Here is a 22,749-nt window from a genome sequence, read left to right as displayed (position 1 = left end):
AATTATGCATTATTGTCAGGTTTGCAGGTACCCATAGGTCAACCATGTGATCAGACTGCACTCTGGTCTTGCTTGTGCAGTCTTCTAATATTGTACTTTATTTGAAGTGTCAGGAAGACTAATCATCTCAGATGCAAATACTTTTTTATTTTGTTTTAGATCACCATTACGTTAAATTGGGCTACAATAATGTTGTTTGTGTCTGTTGATTGTTCTGTGTGTTGAAATTAGCTTATAACAAAATGGCATAAACCCTCTCTTCGCTTGTTGAGATGAATGTTTTTTCATGCATGGTCCTTGTTCACTTAAGACTAATAATTAAGTTATGTTTATTGGTCGAACCTATGTTGGTATATATTATTTGGTTATTTTGTCACTGTGATAATGCTGAGTAAGAGATGTCAGAAAATGGTGACATATTTGGCTGAGTCAGTCGTGATTGTCTTTATTAAGCACAGAACAAACAATCATATATCAGTACAGCCAATAGGCTATGATATAAATCCCATCAATAGCAATATAATAGTCATAGCATGGCATTTGAAAACAAATAAGATTAACCCTAACCCTAATCATCATTTTGAAAGTGGCTTGAATAATTTCTAAAAGGGAATTTAGCTAAATGCATTTGCAATATATCTGGAAGAATCTCAAAGTGAACTTCTTTAACCTTCAAAATAATAAAATAACCCATGTGTTGTTTTGTGTTGTGTAGGTAATCACAGCCAACGAGCACATAAAAGACCTCCGGGAGAATGTTCCTGATGGATATTATATGTTCACTGCACAGGGAATTTTCCACTGAGTAAGATATATCATACATTGTTAAAATATTCCTGTATTTGGGTCAGTCAGTCGTGATTATCGCTGCATTTGTGTCTGTCAATCAGTCACGGGTGTGTTTCTGCGTCATCGCTTCCCAGCCAATCATATCGCGACGTCCAGAAACGGGGCATCCGAGACGTAAACCTTGCAAACATGGCGACGCTCCGAAGAGAGTACGGAGATTGGAAATACGACCGTTTTTAACCAAGAAAATAACCTCCTCTTCGCATGTTACAATGTGGTGGGGTTAGCCAGAGCCACCGCACGCACAGCCTTTTAGACGATGTTTGCAGAGGTAAGTCAGCGCCGTTGAAGTAGACGCGTGTATCGTTACCGTAGTTTGTTTTTCCAGTGATAGCAACGGCTAGTTAGCTTGTAGCAGCTAGCGCCTTAGCGTTAGCCCCTCAGGTAAACACACAGCCTGACAGGGAGAGGACGGCTCACAGTCGCTGTGCTTTCAGAAAGGCTGTCTGCTATAAGTGGCAGGCAGCCCCGGGATTACACTGTTAACGCTAAGTTAATACGATGAGCCCAGGATATCTTCACTGTCAACACCGTGCTGAAATTAGCTCCACACATGCAATGTCGATAGTAAATTATGCGTTTAGATTATGAGTAACGTCCCTCAACAACGAATTTCTACATCACAACAAACACAGGTGAGCTGAGCGGTAGCTGTTTGAAAGGATTAGATTAAAACCTAATGTTAAAGTTGAAAGAAAGGTACCTCCTTGGTACCACAAAGGTTGATTTTAAAAGTACAGTTGTGGACACTGCTTACCAAACTGTTTTCTCTATGATTAGCTAACATCTATAAGGGTGGCAGCTGTATGAGTGTTGTTGCATTTCCTTCTCATTTTGCTTTTACTTTAGGGAAAGTCTGAGACCTGTATACACAACATGTTTCTAGTTACTTTCATCAGCCATACTGTCATTCAGAGTAGCTCTCTGTTCTTGTCAGACACAAAACAACTGGCCTAACACAGGCTTCCCCTAAAATATTAATAGTGTCTTCAGTCCATTGTTGCTGGTCAGTGGTTATAAAGATTGCACCTGGGTTTAGCCTGTCAAGTGTTTTTTAGTGTGACTTGTGATGACATTGTAGTTTTGCTACAGTTCTCACATGATGCAGTTTCTCAATGCACACTGATTTTGTGGTTTTAGATGGATAGACTACTGACCATGACATCTGCTTACACTACACTACACTGTCCACAACACCTGAGTGGCGGGTGACCTCGCCACATTTAGGCACATCTCCAGCAGTTTAAGTACAGTTTTAGCCCCGGTAATAAGGCTTTAGCTGCCACTGCACTACTCTGCATGTCTGAGAGGGAGTACTGATGGCTGTGTAATGTGCAGACAGGTGTTAAACTATTACTTGCAAAAACCTTTGCGCCCTGCTAACCATTACTCTGAAGTAAATGGTGGGCTTGTATTGAAACAAGTCCTTTTTTATTATGGATTTAAGATGTAAAGTGAGGTACTACAGAAGATGAAAAAACTCAGATCTTTAACACACATTGGGCCCTTTCAGTTGTCACCACTTTAGTCCGTATGGAGATCTTACATCTTTAGTAATAATAAGTTACTGGAGCAGTATATTTAACTACCCTCTGACTTACAGCACACTACTTCACCTCCTTGTTTTGTCTAGGACTTTTAGTAACATTGTGTTTATATTGTTTAATTTCTGCTATTATTTGCATTTCATTTTAAAAGCATGCTTAACCACTAAGTTGTAAGGCAAATGTTGCTTTTGTTTTTTGTAGTTCTGTTGCAAATTTGATAGTAGGATTGAGTTTGGCTGTAGATATTGAGATGAACTTTTTTTCTGTCTGACTGTGATTAACTCATTTTGAGCAAATGGTGTACATGCATACCTTGATGAGTACATCTTTGAACACTGTGTTAGTTTGTTGTAGGGGGATGTGAGTGCATTGTGTGTTCATCCACAGACACACAAAGTTATCTGGGTGCTTTTCACCCATGGCTTGAACTCATTAAAGCATCTTAATCAAAGCTTGGTAGACATCAGGCCTGCATTTGATGTAGTACACCTCTCCCTCCTTCAGTAAATAGAAGCAGTTGCCCTGCCAAACAAGCGGACTCCTTTTTGAAGAATTAAACCCCATCCAGACCTGTGTCTTGTATCCAGATATATCCACAGTGTGTCCATTCCTACTAGTTGGTTGAGATCCTGGGTGACCAACATAAACCTCCTCCAGATACGCCCTCCTGAAGAAGCTTCTTACTAGAAAGGAAAAAAATAAGCTGGGGATTGTGAGTATGTATCAGAGGAGGCATGTGGCTGATTTCACCCTCCCAAGGTAACAGTGGAGTTAGTAGTCTCAAACTACCCTGCAACCGGAGCTGTCATACCAAATTGAACCAAAAATATGGGAACAAAATAGTGCTCAGTCATACTAGGGAGTAAATTATAATTGGTACCTCATCTTGGCCACAAGGTTTGTTGTCTGTGGGATTTTTGTGCTCCAGCTGGGTGACAAATCAAACCAACATTAAGTGTCTTTAGAAAGATATTTTTTTGGTCCCCACAGAGAGCTAGAAAAGCATCTATACTCCTTTTTTTTTAATTGTACAAGTTTCTGGAACTGTACTGGAGAGATGTCATTCTTCCAAAAGATATTTGGTGTCTTGGTTATGGAGCATCTAACCTTGGCAGCCAAAAGCATCTGCATTTGATGTTTCTCCACTCATTCATTCAGATGTTTTATTTAGTTGTCACCCATACTACATGTGTCTGTTATCACTTTAGACATTCTAGTACTTCCTTGTCCAGTGATCAGATAATCCAAGATTAATTAGAGTGCAAAGTGTGAGAATTGTAGTGTATTCAAGGTGTTGACGTATACTCTCACATACCTCACTTGTTACATTTTAACCGGCACTTCCAATCTGTTGGAGGTGGAGTACTGTGCTCGTCAAACACCTGTTTTACTATGATCACAAAGAAGAACACTTTATCCAATCATCCCAGGTTGTATTTGTTCATGTGCTGGGTTCATTGGGAAAGTTGGCCTGTTTGGAAGAGTGGCTCGTTTTGCCCCGTCTGCTCTCCTGCTAAACTTGTTGCTCCACCTAATGTTAATTTAGTCCAGGTAATAGCCAAAGGCTTGTTAGTGGGGGATTGCACAGCACAGGTTTTAAATGACCCTGCAGCTCTGTGTTGTTTGTTAGAGTCTGCGGTCCGTGATTTGTCAACGTAAGGCTGACCACCTTCAGATGACAGATTAGTTTAGACACGCTGGTGATATTTTAGCAAACCTGCCTACAAGACATCATACCAGGGCACACTTTTTAGTAACATTTTGACTAAATGTGTTAATAACATTATTACAGCCTTACATATAGCAAAGTAAGAAACATGTTACTATAACTTCCCCAATTTGTTTTCTTTAGACTTGCCACCAAAAGTAAACCCCAGCATTGGACACTGCTATTATTTGATTGAGAAGTCTTTCTAAGGATCTGGCTTGACGACAACTCAAATTCAATTCAACAAAAGTATTCTAAAAGATTTGTTTACATATCCTTATAATACTGACAAGGACAGTTTTTCTTGACATTTCTTGAATGTAATTGCACAGTTCCCCATAAAGCTAATATGGTCGCTCTTTGTTTTATTGTGGTCTTGGTGGATTAGGCCAACTTGACCAGTCAGCCCCACTTTCTCCTCCTCAGGCTTTAACCATGGATCTCCCACAGGAGAGCTTTAATGGGCCGAGTTAACCTCTCGCCCAATGGCCACACTTATCGGGGCTGTAGCTAAGTGCTTGTGGATTTGGGCATAGATCAGAAAAATAGCAAAATCTTGCCCTTGAACAGTTCTTCCCCAATGTGTGTGTCAGGGTATGTGCAGTGCAGTGTGTGTGTGTGTGTGTGTGTGTGTAGTTGTGCATGGATTTGTTTTCAAGTTTTGCCAGAAATCTGGGAAATAATAATCTCCAAGACACTGATAAGAGCCTGTGTGTGCATACCTGGAGTCAAGGACGCAGCAGTGCTTTTAAACATTCAGATTATACACTGTTGAAGTTGCTTCTAGTCATTGTGAATTTGTGAGAGAGAAAGAAAGAAACGGGAAGATGAAAGTAGAGCTAGGACATGAATCGATATATTTCCAAAGTGATACACCTTTCTGAAGTTATTTTAGTGTTGTTGTAAAGTGAAGTGAATATTTCTCTACTTGATCCTTTACCATTTATAATAACACAAGACATCGAACGGACACATCCTCATTTCTGTCGTTATGTTCTGTCTTGTTCAGAGACTCAGTGTTGTTACGTGAATGTGAATATCTATTCAGTGTGGGGTTGCGTAAGGAATTGGCTGGATGTTTAGATGTGTGCATTCCCGATGGGCCTGGGTGTTAATCACTGGAGCAGATGGTTCATGTTTAAAACCCTCTGTAAGCTGTAATGACTCAAGAGTGTCGGTTATCGTCTCTCCTACGTATCCGAGCTTCCACAGCCTCATCACCAGCCGTACTGATAGCCTCCACATTCACTGCTGCTCACTGTCACCATTGACGTCAGACCAGACTTACATTACCCATTCAAATACTTTCTCAGGGAATGATTTCACTTGCTAAGATAGACTCTGACAGTATTTCTTTAACGCTGGGAAAAAAGGCAAATAAGGAGCAATTACTTTCCCTGATAAAACTGTTCAAATAAAGGTGTGTGTGTGTGTGTGTGTGTGTGTGTGTGTGTGTGTGTGTGTGTGTGTGTGTGTGTGTGTGTGTGTGTGTGTGTGTGTGTGTGTGTGTGTGTGTGTGTGTGTGTGTAGTAACTTCCTTCTCTGTGATTTACTGTGCGGGTGAAAGGTAAACAGAGTAGATGTGATACTAAGGTCATCTGTTCATTGAGGTTTGCATTAAAGTCGTTACCTAGGGTTTAATTTGTTTTTCTAGTCAATGATGACAACACTGCAGTTAATAATTGTATTATACTTGGAAGTGTTGGAGTTCAGGACACCGAAGTTCATTTAGGATTTATGGCAGAGTATGAAATGCTATGTGAATTCCTTTGAATTTCTACCACTCCTAGCTCAACCGTAACAATGGGTCTCTTCTTTGGGCAGCCCGAACATCTCTGTTCCCAGAGTCCTTACCCTGCTATTAGTGACTTTGTCCCAGCCAGTTATGACTTGAGAAAGAGGGGTAGTCGAGCCAGTTTGGACACATTCTGCAGCGTGTTGAAATGCACTCAACACACTTGGTTATGATCAGCTTTTTTGCAATAACCTCATTTCTTAAACGTCTTGTACATATGAATCCCAGTTTTCTTAATGTTTGTAAGGGATTTAGAGAAACTTCAACACGGCTACATTTCAGCTGAGAGACTTGATCTTTGCCATTTAGTGTGTGCTGTGTATTAAACAGGATGGTTAGAGAAGCGCATGTGCATGACGAAGGTGTCGGATTGGGAAAGCTGTGACAGCATCACAGATAAATGAAACTGAAATTGAAAATGGAAATGTCTGAATAAGCTGGTTTTTACTTTAAGGAAATAAATGTGTGCTCCCGTACTGAGCTGTCAGTCCAGGAGATTCAAAAAAGAAAAGCTCTTTATTCTACAACATCTTATATAACTAATACAATTCAGATATGTCAGCCTTGGTTCAAAATAGAGTAGGTGGTAGGGAAGAGAATTGATTATTGACCAGTTACATGTAAATGAGAGTTTTACAGTAACAGCAGCGCATGTAGATAAATAATCTAATGTTTCCTGCCCTAACCTGATTTTCCCATAACCAGGTTCATGAATTAATTTCTGTCTGCTGTGCGTCATATAGTCCAAGGCATCAGAGATACTGTTCTATTAATGTAATGACCCATATGTTTGAAAACCAGTTGTTTGGTTTACACCGAGTAAGTCAGGATCAGAGGGTCCTGACCGACGGCCATCAGTATCAGCTTTCGATTTTTACCTCAGCTAGTGTGGTGACTGATGTCACAAGCTGATCTGCAAGATCTGAACTGGAGCCAATCAATTTTTATTTCTTTTTTTACTTTACTGGTGTCGGCTTTATGAAGCCTGAATCGGTTGGGTTAGGGTTAGCCTTTGTTCAGTCACTGTAACTCCTCATGTTCTGGATAAATCACCGAGCACCACCAACAATAGTGGCCAGTTTGAAAAGAGATGTCCACACTGACAGCGACGCTAGCACAACAACCACTACCAATGTCAGAACTAAAGCAACTAATGGCAGAAATGATGAATCTAGATACTGTATGAAATAAATAGTCTAAGCAATATGGTGCGTCTTTGTGGGCAGACTTATTGTTTTGTAGTATTATAATTACAGAACACTGTTTTTTCTTCTGCCTTAAAGTATTGAAACTCGATAAGATGTTGGAAAAGCATTATGTCTACTTAAGTTGTTAAATTCTGTTCATTGTCATAACATGATGCACCTTCATCTACAAGAAACTCATACCTGAGCAATGTACCGTGTTCAGCCCGCCCACTGTGGGAGTAGAAAGAAAATAAAACGTCATCAGTAGGTTTAAAAATAATGTTGAACACATTTTTCTGATTTTAGTAGTAGATTGGCACGGTCTATTTGTAATCAAGTATTTATAATAATTCAATAACTAGTTTAATTAATAATGAAACACTGTCCTCCATTGTAGGATTATGCATGTGTAACCAGGTAGTGAGCATACCTGGGTGTAATGGTCATGCTATACTGGTTGGCCCAGTTGGCTGCATGTACTGCATGTCATCCGGTCGTCCATAGCTGGCTGTGGCAGAGAGAACAATGTCTCAGTGTCCTGAGGAAGCTCTGACTGTCTCTATCTGGCTCCATCAGTGGAGCTGCTTATCTAAGGAACTCTAGTTCGAATGTAGGGCAGCCGAAGATCATCGCTGCTGATCATCATGGTGTCTGTCAGTGACTCTATCTGATGGCTCCACGGTCAGAGTGTGAGCTTCATACAGTGTGTGACTCTCTGAGAGTTTTGCGTAGATAACTGCATGTTTGATATTATCTCATGACACTGAATATTATAGTACCTTGCTAAGGTTTGCACGGCCTGGTTTCATTAGTCCAAGCTTACTCTTACTGGGACAGTCAAGCTTGTGGAGCTCTATGGCAGCCTCCTCCTTCACATAACAACCCCCACCATGCATACACACACCAACACTGTCTCGCCTGACTCGTACTGCATTTTTCAGGCCAATACTAATATCAATATTTGGGGTATAACTTACATTTACTCGGGTTTTATAATTGCAATGATTGCATCTGTAGCGTTGCCATAGTATGGAACTGAACAAATGTAGATACCAGAGTAATTGGTGTGCAGAACTGGGACACGGTTGCCAGCTTGAAACGAGAGCTCGCTTTCCTGCACTGACAATAACAGGAAAACCTTAGGATGTGACACACGAGTTTGGACACACATACGGTCTATGCCGTCATTGTACAGTGCATTAAAGTGCATCTGTTTCAGTGAGTGTTGCTGATTTATTGTTACTTTTCCTTCACGATGGAGTGAGCAGTCGAGCCCAAACTGTTTTATTTATGTGGGGAATGTTATAACAGAAGTATGAATCAAAATGAAAATATAGGAGTGTTTACTGCATATGGTAAAGTAACATCAGGCGCAATAGTATTATTGTTTAAAACAAAACAAAAAAAACCTTATTATTGTCATAAAACATGAATAAAGCAGCTATATTTGGAGTGTAGTCTTAGTCTGCATATTAAAAGATCTGTCATTAAGTCTATCAGCGATGGACGATGTAAACGGTTTGATCAGGCATTACTGAGGGAGTCTTTCTCTTCAGACAGGTTAAAGTATAAACTGAAGTACGTGAGTATTTAGCCTGTGTTTCTTGTTTGTGTGTGTTTCAGGCCAGTCTGTCCATCTGGGGATGGGGGGGTCTTGGAGTTGTGCTGTTCCTTGTCACCTTTGGACCCTTTGCCATATTCTACCTGGCCTTTTATATCTTCTGCTTCATTGTAGGGTAAGCAGGAAAACCACTAAACCATCCATCGTGTCGACATAAACATGCTCTCCCACATTAACATTAACACCTGATAGATCTTTTTTTAGCTCTTGGCTCATTCTCACTTCTGTTTTCTAGGGGCTTTGCGGTCACTCTGCTCTATGGAAAGATCAACTCAGAGAAACACCTGGAAAAGTGCGAGCACTCTTACTTGCCTCCCACACAAATTGGTATACTAAAGGTAAAAGCACGCTTAAGCACACACGCATTTTGACCTCGACTCCACAAACAAATTGATTAGTTGTAAATCAAGTTCCTTTGTTGATGAAGTCTGCTGGCCAGGTACCGTGCAGATCATTAACGTTTTTTATTGATTGTCTTTGTGTTTGTCTCCACCAGACATTGGATGAGATGAAGCTGGAGATGAAGCCTATAAAGATTGACAGGAGACTGACTGGCTCTAGTTTCATAGATGAACCACTACAACAGGTATGTGAGTGCGTCTTTGTGTTGTGTATGTGAAATTACAGGTCATTTAGCGGACGCTCTTATCCAGACTTACAGTGAACTAAGTACAGGGACAGTCTCCCTGGAGCAACTCAATGTTAAGCACCTTGCTCAGGGGTACAATGGTGACAGTGTTGGTATTGAACTCACGACCATCTGGTGTTCTGTGTGGAAGGCGTACCACTAGACCATCACCACCCAGAAATCCTCTGCATTTGGCACCTGTGTGTCAAAGCTTCACCAGCTGTCAGTATCTTAGACCCAAGTATAAAGATTAAGAAATATATTGCACATGATCTGTGTTAATAATGCTTTTTATACATTACTATTTAAATATGTCTCGTATAACCACACCAGCTCATGAAAAAACTCATTCATTCATTTGCACTTAGTTGCCAGTTTATTATGTCTAATACAACAGTCCTACCTTCATGAAGGTCATAATGTTCAGTTGGGTCATAAAAAGCTCAGATGATGATGTGACAGCAGCTAAGCAGAGAAGCCAACAGAAGATAGCAGTAACACAAACACTGCAGTCACACTGGCCCACTTTAGTCATCGTTAGCCCAGGTCAGCAACTTAAATGTTATACCTGCATACCTAAAGCCCTGAAGCCTCAAGCTGCTTTCACATGATTAGCGGTTAAACAGCTCTGCGCTGGCTGTGACCGCGGGAAGTTGGTTCCTTGTGTTTTATGTCATTGGATTTGTCTTGAGCAGGATGTCTGTCAGCTGGCGTTTTGTCCGGCAAAGAAATGCACTGTTCCAACAAATACAAATATAATTCACCAACAAAAGCTGTGGAAACAATGTGACAGATAACAAAATGAGGTAATAACTTTATAAAATTTAAATGGGTACTGACGAAACATGTCGCTGGCCACATTATCATCTTAGTACTTAACACATTTCAGTTGTGCTTTTATATTATATATCTGTGCATATGAAATGTCTGAGGCATCCATCTGTTCTACTTGATGCAGAACTGGTCGCCAAATGGTGTAAGAGTTGAGGGCACAGTGTCTTGAAACATGACACATTGTTTTCTAAGGCCAATCGAAGTATACAATCTCTAATCCATAAATTAAAAGTTGGAGTAAATCCATCTTTCAATAAAATGTATTCATCTCCTATAAAGGCTATCATGCTTTTAACATATTGGTTAAGACGGAGAACATTTGTAACAGTTTAATATTTTTATAAACTGCTTTAACGTCTACAAAACAATATTTTAATGTATTCTAGATTACTTAAATCATGTAAGGAGATGAGGCCTTTTTAAAATCTTATCAGACGTACTGTCCAGAAAAGAAATGATGAACTGTGTCCTAACAGAAAGTGGAACTGAAAGTTTCTGTGCTGTCACTGTTGACCGTATATTTACTCTTTGACTGTGAGTGTGCTGGTGACTCAGAATCTTTTAGCTCAACACATTTGTAAATAGACCCTCGAGTCTAAATGATGGTTAGGTTGTATATCAGCGTGCCAGACAGTGAACATGACCTTAGTGGCTTTTGTCTGTTGCTCATTTTCTTCCCACCCTATCCTGTGGTTACAACACTCCTAGTAGAGAACACGCCTTTAGCATGTAGCCCTCAGTAAAGCAGCGTGGCCGGCAGAGTTAAGTGCAGACACAGCACTTTGTGATGGTCAGATGACACTGACTGCTCCACTGTGGTGCTTCTGTTCTCCCTTCCTTCCTGCCTGGGAATGCACACTAATCATTTCTGCAACACGTGAGCCTTGAGATCTGTAGCACAGCTAAACGTGACATCATGTAAACCTGGGTCATACTCCTCGAAAGACATTTATGGTTGTGATTTTTCTGCCACATTCTCAGCTCGTATAAGACAACTGCTAGATTCATGTGTTTGCTTGGTTCAATCCTACTACTGTATCCCTGCTCTATGCAACAGAGTACAACTAAATGATTGATTTACCCAGGTTCCCGAGGACCTAACAGCCCTGCAATCTGTTCTCTGCACTACACACTGACGATCAACATTTTTAATTGTCTAATTGTGTAAAAAAGTATTATTTGCCCATCTTGCACGCAAATCTTATGCAACGTTTAACAGGGTTCCAGCAGATCCTTGAAAAGTAATCTAAAAATAAGGCCTTAATTGGTATTAAAATGTTTCAAATGAATCTTTCAAAAGAAGGATTATATAAATACTTTTTGTTTTTTCTCTCAAAAATAATTGGTGGCATCTGTTTTTGAAAATAGTTTACTGAATGCCTCTGGCAGGATCAGGAAAGCGTAACCAACAACATTCATAATTTGTTTGTGGACGAGCTGCTGATATGTGCAAATGTACTAATAATTGGCTGTTCAACTAAGATCTTGCAGCATGACTGAAACCGATGCCAGGCAATGTCTACGAGGCAGGTGTACACGATAATTGATGTTATGTTTTCCCTCAATGTTGGTTATTTTTAAAGTGGCATTAAAAAAAAAAAAAAAAAAAAAAAAAAGTCTTATCTAAGCTAAATCCCTCTGTTCACTGTCCAACCAGCTCATCGGGTTGTCTTTACTAAATGTCTTCTCCACCTTCCTCCTGAATATTTCTTTGTCTCTGTAGGTGATCCAGTTTGCTCTGAGAGATTACATCCAGTACTGGTACTACACTCTGAGCGAGGATGAGTCCTTCTTATTGGAGATCAGACAGACGCTGCAGAATGCCCTCGTCCAATTCTCTACACGGTACAAGGCACACACACATTTTCTGTCCTAATAGTGAGTGTTTTATATAAACCAAATGCGAGGTACATACAAATACGTACTTCATATTTCCTATGCGTTTATGTGCTAAGGTCCAAAGAGGTGGACTGGCAGCCTTACTTCACCACTCGCCTGGTGGACGACTTTGCCACCCATTTACGTGTCTTTAGAAAAGCCCAGGATCGCCTCGCTGAGAGAGAGGACAAGCAAAGTAAGCACACACTTGCTTTCTCACTCACAGTATTCATTACTACGTTTAGCATGTCTCCTGAGTTGAGTATGCTCGTCTTTAACAAGTATTGTGATTACGTACTTCTGAGCTTAATCGGAGTTTGGTGGTCTTTTTAGATGGCGTGTACAAAAAGATTTGATTCTTCCATAAAGTTATTGATGAAGTCAGATGATTAGAAAACAGACATTAGTGGTGATGGTGACAATAACGAAGAGGGATGTCTGAACAGGGGACATAACAGAGGAGCTGGTGGACTCCTTCTTTGAGGCCGAGGTGGAGATGGAAAGAAAGATTTGTCGAGATGTAGTGTGCACTTCACACAAAGACGAAGAAGGTAAACACCCTTTTTTTTTAAAAAAATTTGTCTAGCCTTACAGTTCACACTGTCATGAAGCACTCTTCACACAATTGTGTTGCTGTTTGACCGCTAAGGCTAAACATTGTGTGCGTTTGTGGTGCGTGTCAGGTTTTCTTCGGGACTTGTGTGAGTTGCTTCTGTATCTGTTACTACCTCCTGGAGATTTCCACAACAAGAACATGAGATACTTTTTAAGGGTGAGTGCACACAAACAAACACGAAATCTCACTCTCACTTACACAGTCTGTCAAAGGATCACATTACAGTTGACTTCATCGGTCTGAGCCGCAAATAATGAGGCGCAAAAAATCACATATTCAGTCACACAATATGTCATACAACCTGTGTTGTTAATTTATCATGGTTGAGCTGCCGGCCAAATGCTGCCACTTTGGCTGCCAGCCAGCCATGAGTATTATTCTCCAACAACGGCCTCCGAAAATATACTTACACTGCCGTACCAGACCATGTGACGGCATGTTTGTAGTGTGAATTGTAATGAGTGAACCTGACAATGCTCTGTGATGGGTTTTTTTAGGAGGTGTTGGCACGTGGTGTGCTACTTCCTCTGATCAACCAGCTCAGCGATCCAGACTACATCAACCAGTTTGTCATCTGGATGGTGAGAGTTGAATCTCAGCCGTTATTTGAACTGAATTTTGTGTAAACAATTAAAAAGAACTATCCAAGAAACAATCAAGGAAGCAAATGAAATGCATACAAATGTTGTGGATATATGAAAGAGGTGTGATTATGTTATAGATACAGGATTCCAGCTGTAATTATGAAGCCTTCATGAACATCCTGAAGCTGACGGACAAGCCTGCTGAGCTGGAGGCTGTGAAGGACAAGGTGCTGGAGGAGCTGCAGTACCTCCGCTCCCTGGACACCGCTGGAGATGGTGGGCATTTGCATTTTTGCATTTCAGAAATAGTTTTCTCTAAAACCCAGAATGTAAAATTGCACTTAAATGTACTAAATGGTTCTGACAGATAATATTATTCTATAATAATAATAATAATAATAATAATAATAATAAATACCTTTCAATGCGCTATCCAACTTAAGCAATAAAAATGTTGATTTTCCTAAAAAGGAAACCAATTAGACCTGTCTTATTTTCTCTTCTTATATTTACTATGGCTCGTCTCCTTCTTTAATGTCTTTGTTTCTCCGTCCTTTAGACATCAATGTGATCAAGAACCAGATTAACAGTCTTCTGTTTGTGAAGAAGGTGTGTGAGACCAGGATCCAGAGGCTACACTCTGGCAAGGTGAGAAACTGCAGCTCAGCCTTTATCGTGCTTACACTGGAGCATCCAGTAAAAACATACTTCACTAATTGTTAGCGAGCTGGTAAAACATCGTCTGTAACTACCAGATGCTTTCGCTCAGTCAGTTTGTTAGTTCAGTTTTATCTTTTGGAGTCAGACAAACTAAGAATACAGTTTCATTGTTTCTGCTTTGTGTATCAGACTTTACTTTATACTTTTCCTCTGGTGTGTAGGAGGTGGATGCCTTGAAGCTGGCGGCCAACTTTGGCAAGCTGTGTGTTATCCCACTGGATCACATCCTCATCCACAACATAGCCCTGCAGTTCTTCATGGGTAATTCTGGGAACGCATCATCACATAAACCACTGATGCCAAACGTCACTGTAGTCATCCCAAGGGCTTAATCCTGAACATTTCTGTTAATCATCTTTTATAATCCATAACGTATTCCACTCGTCTAGAATTTATAACCCCAACCCGTCTCATAGACACACTCCTTTTCAGTCACACATGACCTCGGCAGAGACTTTAAAAGGTCACTCTACTTTACAGATCAGATTACGATAGAGTGCGTGCATGCGTGTTCGTCTGCGTGTGTGCAAAGAGTGTAACAGTAGATGGATCTTTAGTTACAAGATCACCAGAGACCACAAGCAGCCAAAAATACCAACTGTTAAAGGCACTGGCCCACTTAATATGCATGAATGTGTAACCAAAGTGCGATAGTAGACCGACACCATTTGGACCAACTCTTGTGTGTCTGTTGCTCCAGACTTCATGCAGGCAGCGGGGGCCCAGGCAGAGCTGTTCTTCTGGCTCACTGTGGAGGGCTACAGGGTGACTGCACAGCAGCAGCTGGAGGCCATGCAGAGCTGGCAGAAAGATGGCAAGAAGCAGCCCAGTGCCACCAAGGGGCTGCTGAAGGCCGCTGCACTGGGTGTCTACGAACAATACCTCTCGGACAAGGTGGGGGAGGTGGTTTCATGTCAAGTCATTTCAGCCATAAAGCAGATTAACAGTAAAGGTGTACAGCACTGCTTTCTTTAGCCGGCGTGGTCTTTTTATTTTGAGTATCTCCCAACGTCTATCTTCTCTTTTTTTTTCTTCTCCCCGACAGGCTTCTCCCAGAGTGCAGGTGGACGAAGCATCCGTAACAACACTAGGGGAGAAGCTGCAGAAAGATGACCCCACACCAGAGATATTTGATGAAATCCAGAGAAATGTACTAAATCTAGATCTAAAGTTTTATGAATCGTACCAACAATTTTATTTTATTTAACTTATTCACCAGCTGACACGTTAGTTTCACATATATTTGACCCCAGGTGTACGACATGATGCTACGTGATGAGCGCTACTACCCCTCCTTCAAGCAGAGTCCTCTCTATGTCCGCATGCTCGCAGAGTTGGACATGTTGAAAGAGCCGAGCTACCGGGGGTCCGATGACGGTGATGGAGAATCCTTCAACGGCTCTCCCACAGGAAGCATAAACCTAGTGAGTCTTCGTCACTTCCTGTTGCAGGCCACAGAACATTTGTGATGCAGAGACCAAGCAGCAGCCGTTAAATAGTGACTTGTTTCTTGTGATTTCAGTCTTTGGACGATTTGTCCAACTCCTGCCATGATGAATCTATGCACCTACATGCCTTCATCTCTGACACAGGTACACGCACACACTTGTACATCGTGATAAAGGGTTGTGAATACAAATTCAAGGGGTTATGTTAGATTTGCAACTTGCCTAACCCCTGTTAGTCCCTTCCTGCATGTTTTTCTTTCAACTGTTCATCTCCAAGCTTCATTCAGCATGTCTGCTTTGTCACTTCATACTGTTCCAGTATTCTTTTTTTCTTTCATTTTATCACTTTCACTGTTTTTCTGTTTTCCTTCTTCCTCCCTTCCCGTCACATTTTCCTCTCTTGTATCACATTTCCACACCCTCTGCTATGCATTCTTTCTTTTGCTCGCTCTTCCTCCCACCACACACTTTGAACCTGCACATACTTTTCTTTCTTTTCCCGTCTTCTTTCTTTTCTGCTTCCATCTACCCCCTCATCCTCCATTCCCATTTTTGGATGTATTGCCGGGCGTGGTAGCTGACGCTTGTCTCCCCGGCTTCTGGGGTGCTGCAGGGGTGTGCAACGACCACGGTAAGACCTACGCGCTGTACGCCATCACTGTGTTCAGACGCAGCCACGATGGCAGCGAGGACTGCTGGAAGACCTATCGCCGCTACTCAGACTTCCACGACTTCCATATGAGGATCACTGAACAGGTGTGTGTCTCTCAGGTGCGTACTTTCTTCTGGGATAGGAGAAAGGTAACATTAGGGTCAAAACACAGAGGAACATGTCATGCACTTGGTTGTCTCCTTCTGAGTGTTGCACATATTCTGTTTTTAGTTTGAGAACCTGGCGTCGATTCTCAAGCTGCCAGGGAAGAAGACTTTCAACAACATGGACAGAGACTTCTTGGAGAAGAGAAAAAAAGACCTCAATGCTTACCTGCAGGTAACAGTCTTATATGTTGACTAGTCAAATAGTGAATGCCTTTTATTGTCTTGCATCATTTTTGTGTGTGTGTTCCAGTTGCTGCTGAACCCAGAGATGGTGAAGGCCTGTCCAACTCTGATTCCTTACGTCTATGACTTCCTAGAGAACAAAGCCTACAGCAAGGGCAAGGGAGAGTTTGCACGCAAGGTCACTACATTTCTTTGTGTTTCAGTGTCATTTGTTTGCTACCAAATGACTTCAGATTTCTAATGTGTATATAGTTCAGATATTTATGCACAGAGATATGAGAGGCTGTACTTTCTACAGGCTGGTTTTCTAAAGTACATTTTTCTCTTTTTTTGTTTTATTCCCTTATCAGGTAGACACATTTGTAAATCCTCTGAGGAGCTCCATGAGAAATGTGTCCAACGCGGTGAAGTCCCTGCCAGACAGTCTGGCTGAGGGCATGACCAAGGTCTCTGATAACATGGGCCGCATGTCAGAAAGACTAGGTCAGGACATTAAACAGTCCATACTCAAGGTAACGCCATCACATCGAGCAAGTACTTTGCAGCTTAATCAAGCAAAGCAGTTAACTTTGATACTATATTGATCAGTGTAAAGGTTTCAGTTTAATACTATCATGGTCTGTTAGCTGGTTGTACTCCTTATAGGGTACCAGTCCTCACAAATCCTTGCCCTATAGTCTCTATAGAACTGCAAATAAACCAGGTTCCTCGTTTCCTCATTAGTCTGACAAGTTAGTTCGTCCAACTTCTGACTATCTAGTGTCCTCTCCTTTTTTCCCAGGTGCCTCCACTCCTCCCCAAGACTGACATCGACCCTGAACACTGTCGAGTCTCTGCTCAGCTTGATGACAATGTAAGTTAGACAGTTGGGTGCTGCATATTTGTTTTATTGATTTCATTTTCTTGTGATCTTATTTAATTGTCATTTTTATATATATATATAGGTGGATGATAACATCCCACTTAGGGTAATGCTGCTGCTGATGGACGAAGTGTTTGACCTGAAGGAGAAAAACCAGTGGCTGCGCAGGAACATTAAGAACCTTCTGCAGCAGCTCATCCGGGCCACGTATGGAGACACCATCAACAGGTCAGAGACACAAAATACACTGCGCAGTCTGAAGTCAGTTCACAGAACCTGGGAAAAAGTCATAAAGTGGAAACAACATGGAAGTTTTTAAAGAGGCGTGTTACAGCCTTCCACCAAGTCATATGAAAATCGAGCAAGCAGTTTTTCAGTAATCCTTCTGAGCTGAAAACATAACCTCCTTGGCGGAGGTAATTATCCCAACTCAACCAATCCTATTGACAATTTAGCAGAACTTAATTTGATTTAAGAATGATGGTTAACGTGAAGTATTTTCCTCAGGAGGATTTTTAATCGTTGTCACGGTGATATAATCTACTATAACTGATAGTGGGCTCTCCATCCTATTTCCAGTGAGTTAAGCTGTGACTGGATATGTTCAACATTTAAACCAAAATGCAGTATTTCAGACAAACCTCATGACCTAAGATGCACAGTCAGTATCTTTTTATAGCAGAACCAGTGCCCCCTAAGCAAAAGGCGTTATAGTGTTAAAGTTCACAGATTGTTCACACACACCTAAACTGAACACGAGTACACACATGTTCAGAGCTTCAGCAAAATACAGGGTTAGTAAATTGCGTCACACACGGAGCACAGCCTGAATCATCTTTTCTTTTGTCTCTGTAGGAAAATTGTGGATCATGTGGACTATATGACCTCACCTGAGCAGGTTGCAGACTATGTCAAGAAGTTCAGGTAACTCCTCCCCTTTTCTTTCAAATAACCGATTGGTCAGAAGAATTATGACTTACCTCATCAGTGGCTCTGTCTCCAAATAGGGATTCCTACTGGCCCAACGGTATTCTGGCCGAGACGCTGCCCCGTCGCGACAAGAGCATCCGCATGAGGACACGAATAGCTGCCAAGACCAGTCTGCTGGGCATCATGCCAGGTGAAAACACACACACACACACACACACACACACACACACACACACACACACACACACACACACACACACTTCTGTCTTGTACAACTGACACATGCTGTTAGAAAACACTTTCACTCCAGCATAAATCTACATGGATGTATCTGAGCCTGATGTAACAGGAAGAGGACACACAGGAAGCTCGTCATGATTACATTTTGTCAAGTGTTGAGTTTATTTTAAAGATTTAGTGGTGTGTTTGCTTTACTTTTACTTTTTTCTTGAGTTGTCTCTGTTATCTAACTAAAGAGTTCCATGCTTCATTCTTGCCCTAATGCCACATTAAAGGGGCCATTAAGTGACCCAAGTGCTCCTCTGGTCAGCCCAAGTGCTGCACTGCTGTGAGCTCGGGGAAACAATGTAACCCACATGTAAAAGGTTCCTACTTTTCATTTCCCCCCACCCCTCCTTGAGAGTCTGTGCACACTCCTGACCACTATATTTCTCTCCCTTCCTCAGACGAGATGAAGCACATCATCGGAGCGGACACCACGAGAAAGGGCATTCTCCGGGTCTTCGACATGTTTCAGTACCAACCCATGAACCGCCGGCTAGTCTACGTTTTCCTGGAGGGCTTCTTGGAGACGATGTTCCCCCAGTACAAATTCCCCGAACTCTTTGTCAAGCTGCACTCCCGCTCGCCACGCATCCACAGATATAGCCAGAAACTCAAATCTTCCTCCCTCAAGAGGTGACAGGAGAGGACACAGGCAACGGGACATGGGCCGACTAGACACACACAGACTTGAGAGCTAAGAGTGAGAGTGTGGGGGGGGACGTGAGCGTTGAGGTATGTGTGTGATTTCTGCTCGTCTACTTCCCTCACTCTTTTCAGTGAAAACACTCCAATTATCCATCTGATTATTTCTGTCAAGACAGAACTGAAGGATGAACACACACTCTGCCCTCCTCTCACTCTGTGACACACACACAAACACAAATCCTGTAATTTGCACCAAGACTGGACATGGCAGTCTTTTCTTTTAGTTTGGATAGTTTCCTCCTGCTTTTCTTTTTGGGACTTTTTAGTTGTGTTTTGCTTTATCATGGGCCAGTCAATGCTGCTTTCTCCTGGTCCAGACTCCAGAGAGCAGACCTTACTGTATTGTTTTAAACTGCAGTAGATAGCATAGACCCACACCTTGCCTTACCTTCCCGCTTCTGTCTTTTGGACTGGCACGCCCCACCATCTCAGTGACCTGGCCACTCAGCCGTAGTCAAACTCTCGTGCTGTAGACATTTTATCTGCAACAGCTGCACACTTGCAAACAATATTTTTCATAGCAACCAAATATGTCAATAGCACTGGGTTAAAAAGGCGCTGTTTTTAAAATGTGACCGAACAAATATGGGTCGAAAGAGAACATTTTGATTTTTATTATCTGCATTTGTTCCAGTCTCTCGCTCTCTCTCTCTCTTGCTTTCTTTCTTTCTTTCACAAAATGTTTTGTTTTTTTTCCTTTACAAAGTGTTACATCGTCTGTGTACCACCCACGATCCTGAAAGAATAGCTCCACACCACCTTTAATGCTACGGTCATAACCTGTGACGACCAAAGCTCATGCTGTTCCATACGTGTGTGTGTGTGTGTGTGTGTGTGTGTGTGTGTGTGTGTGTGTGTGTGTGTGTGTGTGCAGGGGTTTGGTGTAGGGATACTCTGAACATTACTGTGCTTCATATCCTTAATCATGTGAGGAAAGAGAATGCAAAGGTGACCTTTAACAACCTAAAAGGTGAGGCTGTGAGGACACACTGAAGTGTGTTACAGTTGTGGGAGGCTCAGCTCTAGCTGTCCAAACGCCGTATCAAAGAATGTACTGGTCTAGTGTATTTGGCTCGTGTACACTTTTGTGTGTGTGTGTGCGTGTGTGTGTGTGTGTGTGTGTGTGTGTTTTGCACGAAGATTCAACCCTCTTCAGTCAGAAACTGTGCCAGTGTGAGCTAGTGAACCAGCCTTAAAACTATATACAGTATATACTGACCAAGAGACGCACGCTAGAGGTAGCTCTCCTTCACGCGACAACAAAATCAAGATAGAGATATGGAGATATATCCCTATTCACTTTTATCCAGAGAAAATGTCTTTAATTTTGTGCAATATATTTCTTTTCTTTAATGCATGTGCATTTTGAATCATTGTATACTGAAAAAGTAATTCATATCGTTTTAATAGTAGGTAACGTGAAAGAAGCTTCCCCAGAAATGTCTTCTTGTTCCAACAACTTAACATTCCGTTGTTGTAAAAGTACAATGTTTATTTTACAGACTTGTTTTATAAGTCTGAGTTTTTTTGCGTTTGGTGTGTGGGGGGTATTTTACACTTATCCCTCGCCCACTCATACAGTATCTATGTTGTGGGTATCGATTGGACAGTGGTAGGGGGTTTTCCGTGTCGCAGCCCGATTTTAGCTCATTGGGCCTCAAACAACTGCTTCTTTTTAACTCATAAGTGGTGTTTTATGCATTAAAGCCTGTTCTGTTGCGTGTGAACAGACCCCTCCCCTCTCCTCCTGTCCAATAAGCTCACAGGAGAGCCATGTCCTGTGACCAATGGAATCACTGCTAATGAGCACTTACCGTAGCAACTGTGGGAGGGCCAGTTCTCCCATCGGCCGGACGGAGCCCCATCCTGCTGCAGCCATTGGATGGAACTCCCTCGTCTGCTTAGATTTGCTTGCACTGAGCAGCCCTGGTGGACGCTGATTGGCTGAGTAGGAGGACATGAACTGGAGCCTCGCTTACTGGGAGGTGAATATTTTGTTCCCACGGTGGAGGAGGTATCACTTCTAACTTTCTGCACATCTCTCCATACCGGAAGGCTTTTTTTTTTTGTTTGTTTTTTTAAACCCCAGTATTTATGAATCTATGATAATGAAAATTGTGCATATCTGTGTACAGTATGTGTTAATAGTGTGCCTAAATGTACTGTCAACTCTATTTTCATATTTTTCTTTAACCTTAAAAAAAAAACAATCAGAATGTCATGATCATTTTACGCGACTGAAAATGACTTTAGGGTGTTTTTTGCATCATGCTTATCAAACTCTTCCTTGTGAGCAGTTGTGCTCCGATCAGTATAACACTAATAAAAGGTAACTCAGACTAACTGACCCACAGTGTGTGTGCTGTCTTCCATATGTTTGTGGTTTGTAAAGATTTGCAGGTTCTGTGTAGGTGCAATGCTAATGAAAACTGTACTGATGTGGCTGAAGTTACATTCATGTCAAGCTAAAAGTGTAGGAATTGTAGCCTTGTTGTTGTCAGACTGCACTGTCCAAAAATGAGCTTACTATGTAGTAAACACTAAGTCATAGACCTTTTAACAGTAGTATGGATGCAGCTTCTAAGTACAGGGCCAAAACATGGTCATTTAATAACTTTTTTGCATGCACAAAATAAATTAAATCTAACTCTCATTCTGTGTTAAATGTTTTCTATTGTCAAATACTCAGTTCTGATACATAAAGTACGTTTTTAACAAAGTTTTAGCATTTAAATGTAAGAAATTACCTTTTTTTTTTTAATGGTGCTTTTATGCATAACATTCCAATGATGACAGAAATACAAAATGTACTTTTCATTAAATATATGATCTCTTACATCTTTAATTCTTCCAATATTGATCGATATCCACACAATGACAACAAAAAAACAACCTGGACACTGTGAGAATATAACTTTACAACAGACTCAAGAGCAGCTTCTTTAGCATGACTGCATATTGACCATGAATATTTGCCCCCCCAATCTTCCATGTTTGGGTTATTTAAACTGTTATGAATTTCTAAGCAGGCTTTTCGTCCACCCTGTGCGATTTGTCAACCGGGTCAGCGATGATAACAATCCCCCATGAAGCGATACCTGGAAGATACACACGGGTGTGCATTTATTACTTCAAAAGACAACAAGAAGTGATGTTACACCAACAACAACAACAAAGTATTGGATAACTTACAAGCAGCAAATGTAATCTGAGCCACTGTCCCAATAGAGGCAAGTCCAGCTCTATGCAACCTTCCCCGGGCCGCATTGAACACATAAGCTCCAGACAGGATCAAACCACCGCCGGACAGCATCCGACAGCTCCAGCAGGTCTTTAATATCTGGCTGGACTTTGAAACGGTGCCGTTTGCATCTTCTGTTGGTGCCTGTGGTGCTGTTGACATTGTACTAAAGGGTATGTGCTAATGCTAATACACTTCCTGCGTCAAAAAAGTACGGCGACGTCAGACAAACATGGACAAAAAATACATTCAGTTTCTCCAAATCGTCCTCACATGTTCAAACAATTCTTCCAAAGTAAAGTTATAACC

General features: G+C 41.5%; 1 protein-coding gene across 9 annotated transcripts; it reads left to right on the top strand.

Annotated features, from left to right (window-relative positions):
- Positions 1 to 968: 968 nt before the first annotated feature.
- snx13 (sorting nexin 13) lies at positions 969 to 21,852 on the top strand. 9 transcript variants are annotated; one of them, XM_029443563.1, is made up of 26 exons: positions 969 to 1,120; positions 2,901 to 3,112; positions 8,710 to 8,822; positions 8,943 to 9,045; positions 9,204 to 9,293; positions 11,893 to 12,014; positions 12,125 to 12,243; positions 12,494 to 12,598; positions 12,731 to 12,819; positions 13,161 to 13,244; positions 13,385 to 13,523; positions 13,807 to 13,895; positions 14,129 to 14,228; positions 14,668 to 14,861; positions 15,013 to 15,117; positions 15,221 to 15,391; positions 15,490 to 15,559; positions 15,993 to 16,186; positions 16,299 to 16,406; positions 16,485 to 16,595; positions 16,768 to 16,929; positions 17,199 to 17,270; positions 17,362 to 17,507; positions 18,135 to 18,203; positions 18,287 to 18,399; positions 18,896 to 21,852. In XM_029443563.1, the coding sequence occupies exons 5-26, from the start codon at positions 9,216 to 9,218 to the stop codon at positions 19,129 to 19,131; spliced, it is 2,676 nt and encodes an 891-aa protein (XP_029299423.1). In that variant the 5' UTR covers positions 969 to 1,120; positions 2,901 to 3,112; positions 8,710 to 8,822; positions 8,943 to 9,045; positions 9,204 to 9,215; the 3' UTR covers positions 19,132 to 21,852. The 9 variants fall into 9 exon arrangements, with proteins under 9 accessions (XP_029299423.1, XP_029299426.1, XP_029299420.1 ...); XM_029443565.1 differs by lacking the exon at positions 969 to 1,120 and adding an exon at positions 1,171 to 1,484; XM_029443566.1 differs by lacking the exon at positions 2,901 to 3,112 and having other exon boundaries at positions 15,993 to 16,171.
- Positions 21,853 to 22,749: the final 897 nt, after the last annotated feature.

This window comes from Cottoperca gobio, chromosome 11 (genome assembly GCF_900634415.1).
Source record: "Cottoperca gobio chromosome 11, fCotGob3.1, whole genome shotgun sequence".
Lineage (NCBI taxonomy): Eukaryota > Metazoa > Chordata > Actinopteri > Perciformes > Bovichtidae > Cottoperca > Cottoperca gobio.
This window is presented reverse-complemented; position numbering and strand designations above follow the sequence as displayed.

Excerpts from the sequence above, each read along its gene's own strand:
- snx13 (XM_029443557.1), top strand. The coding sequence starts at position 1,437 with ATGAGTAACGTCCCTCAACAACGAATTTCTACATCACAACAAACACAG. Across the intron at positions 13,524-13,806 it reads CCTGGACACCGCTGGAGATG|ACATCAATGTGATCAAGAAC; the intron begins GTGGGCATTTGC and ends TCCGTCCTTTAG. Across the intron at positions 18,204-18,286 it reads GACTATGTCAAGAAGTTCAG|GGATTCCTACTGGCCCAACG; the intron begins GTAACTCCTCCC and ends GTCTCCAAATAG.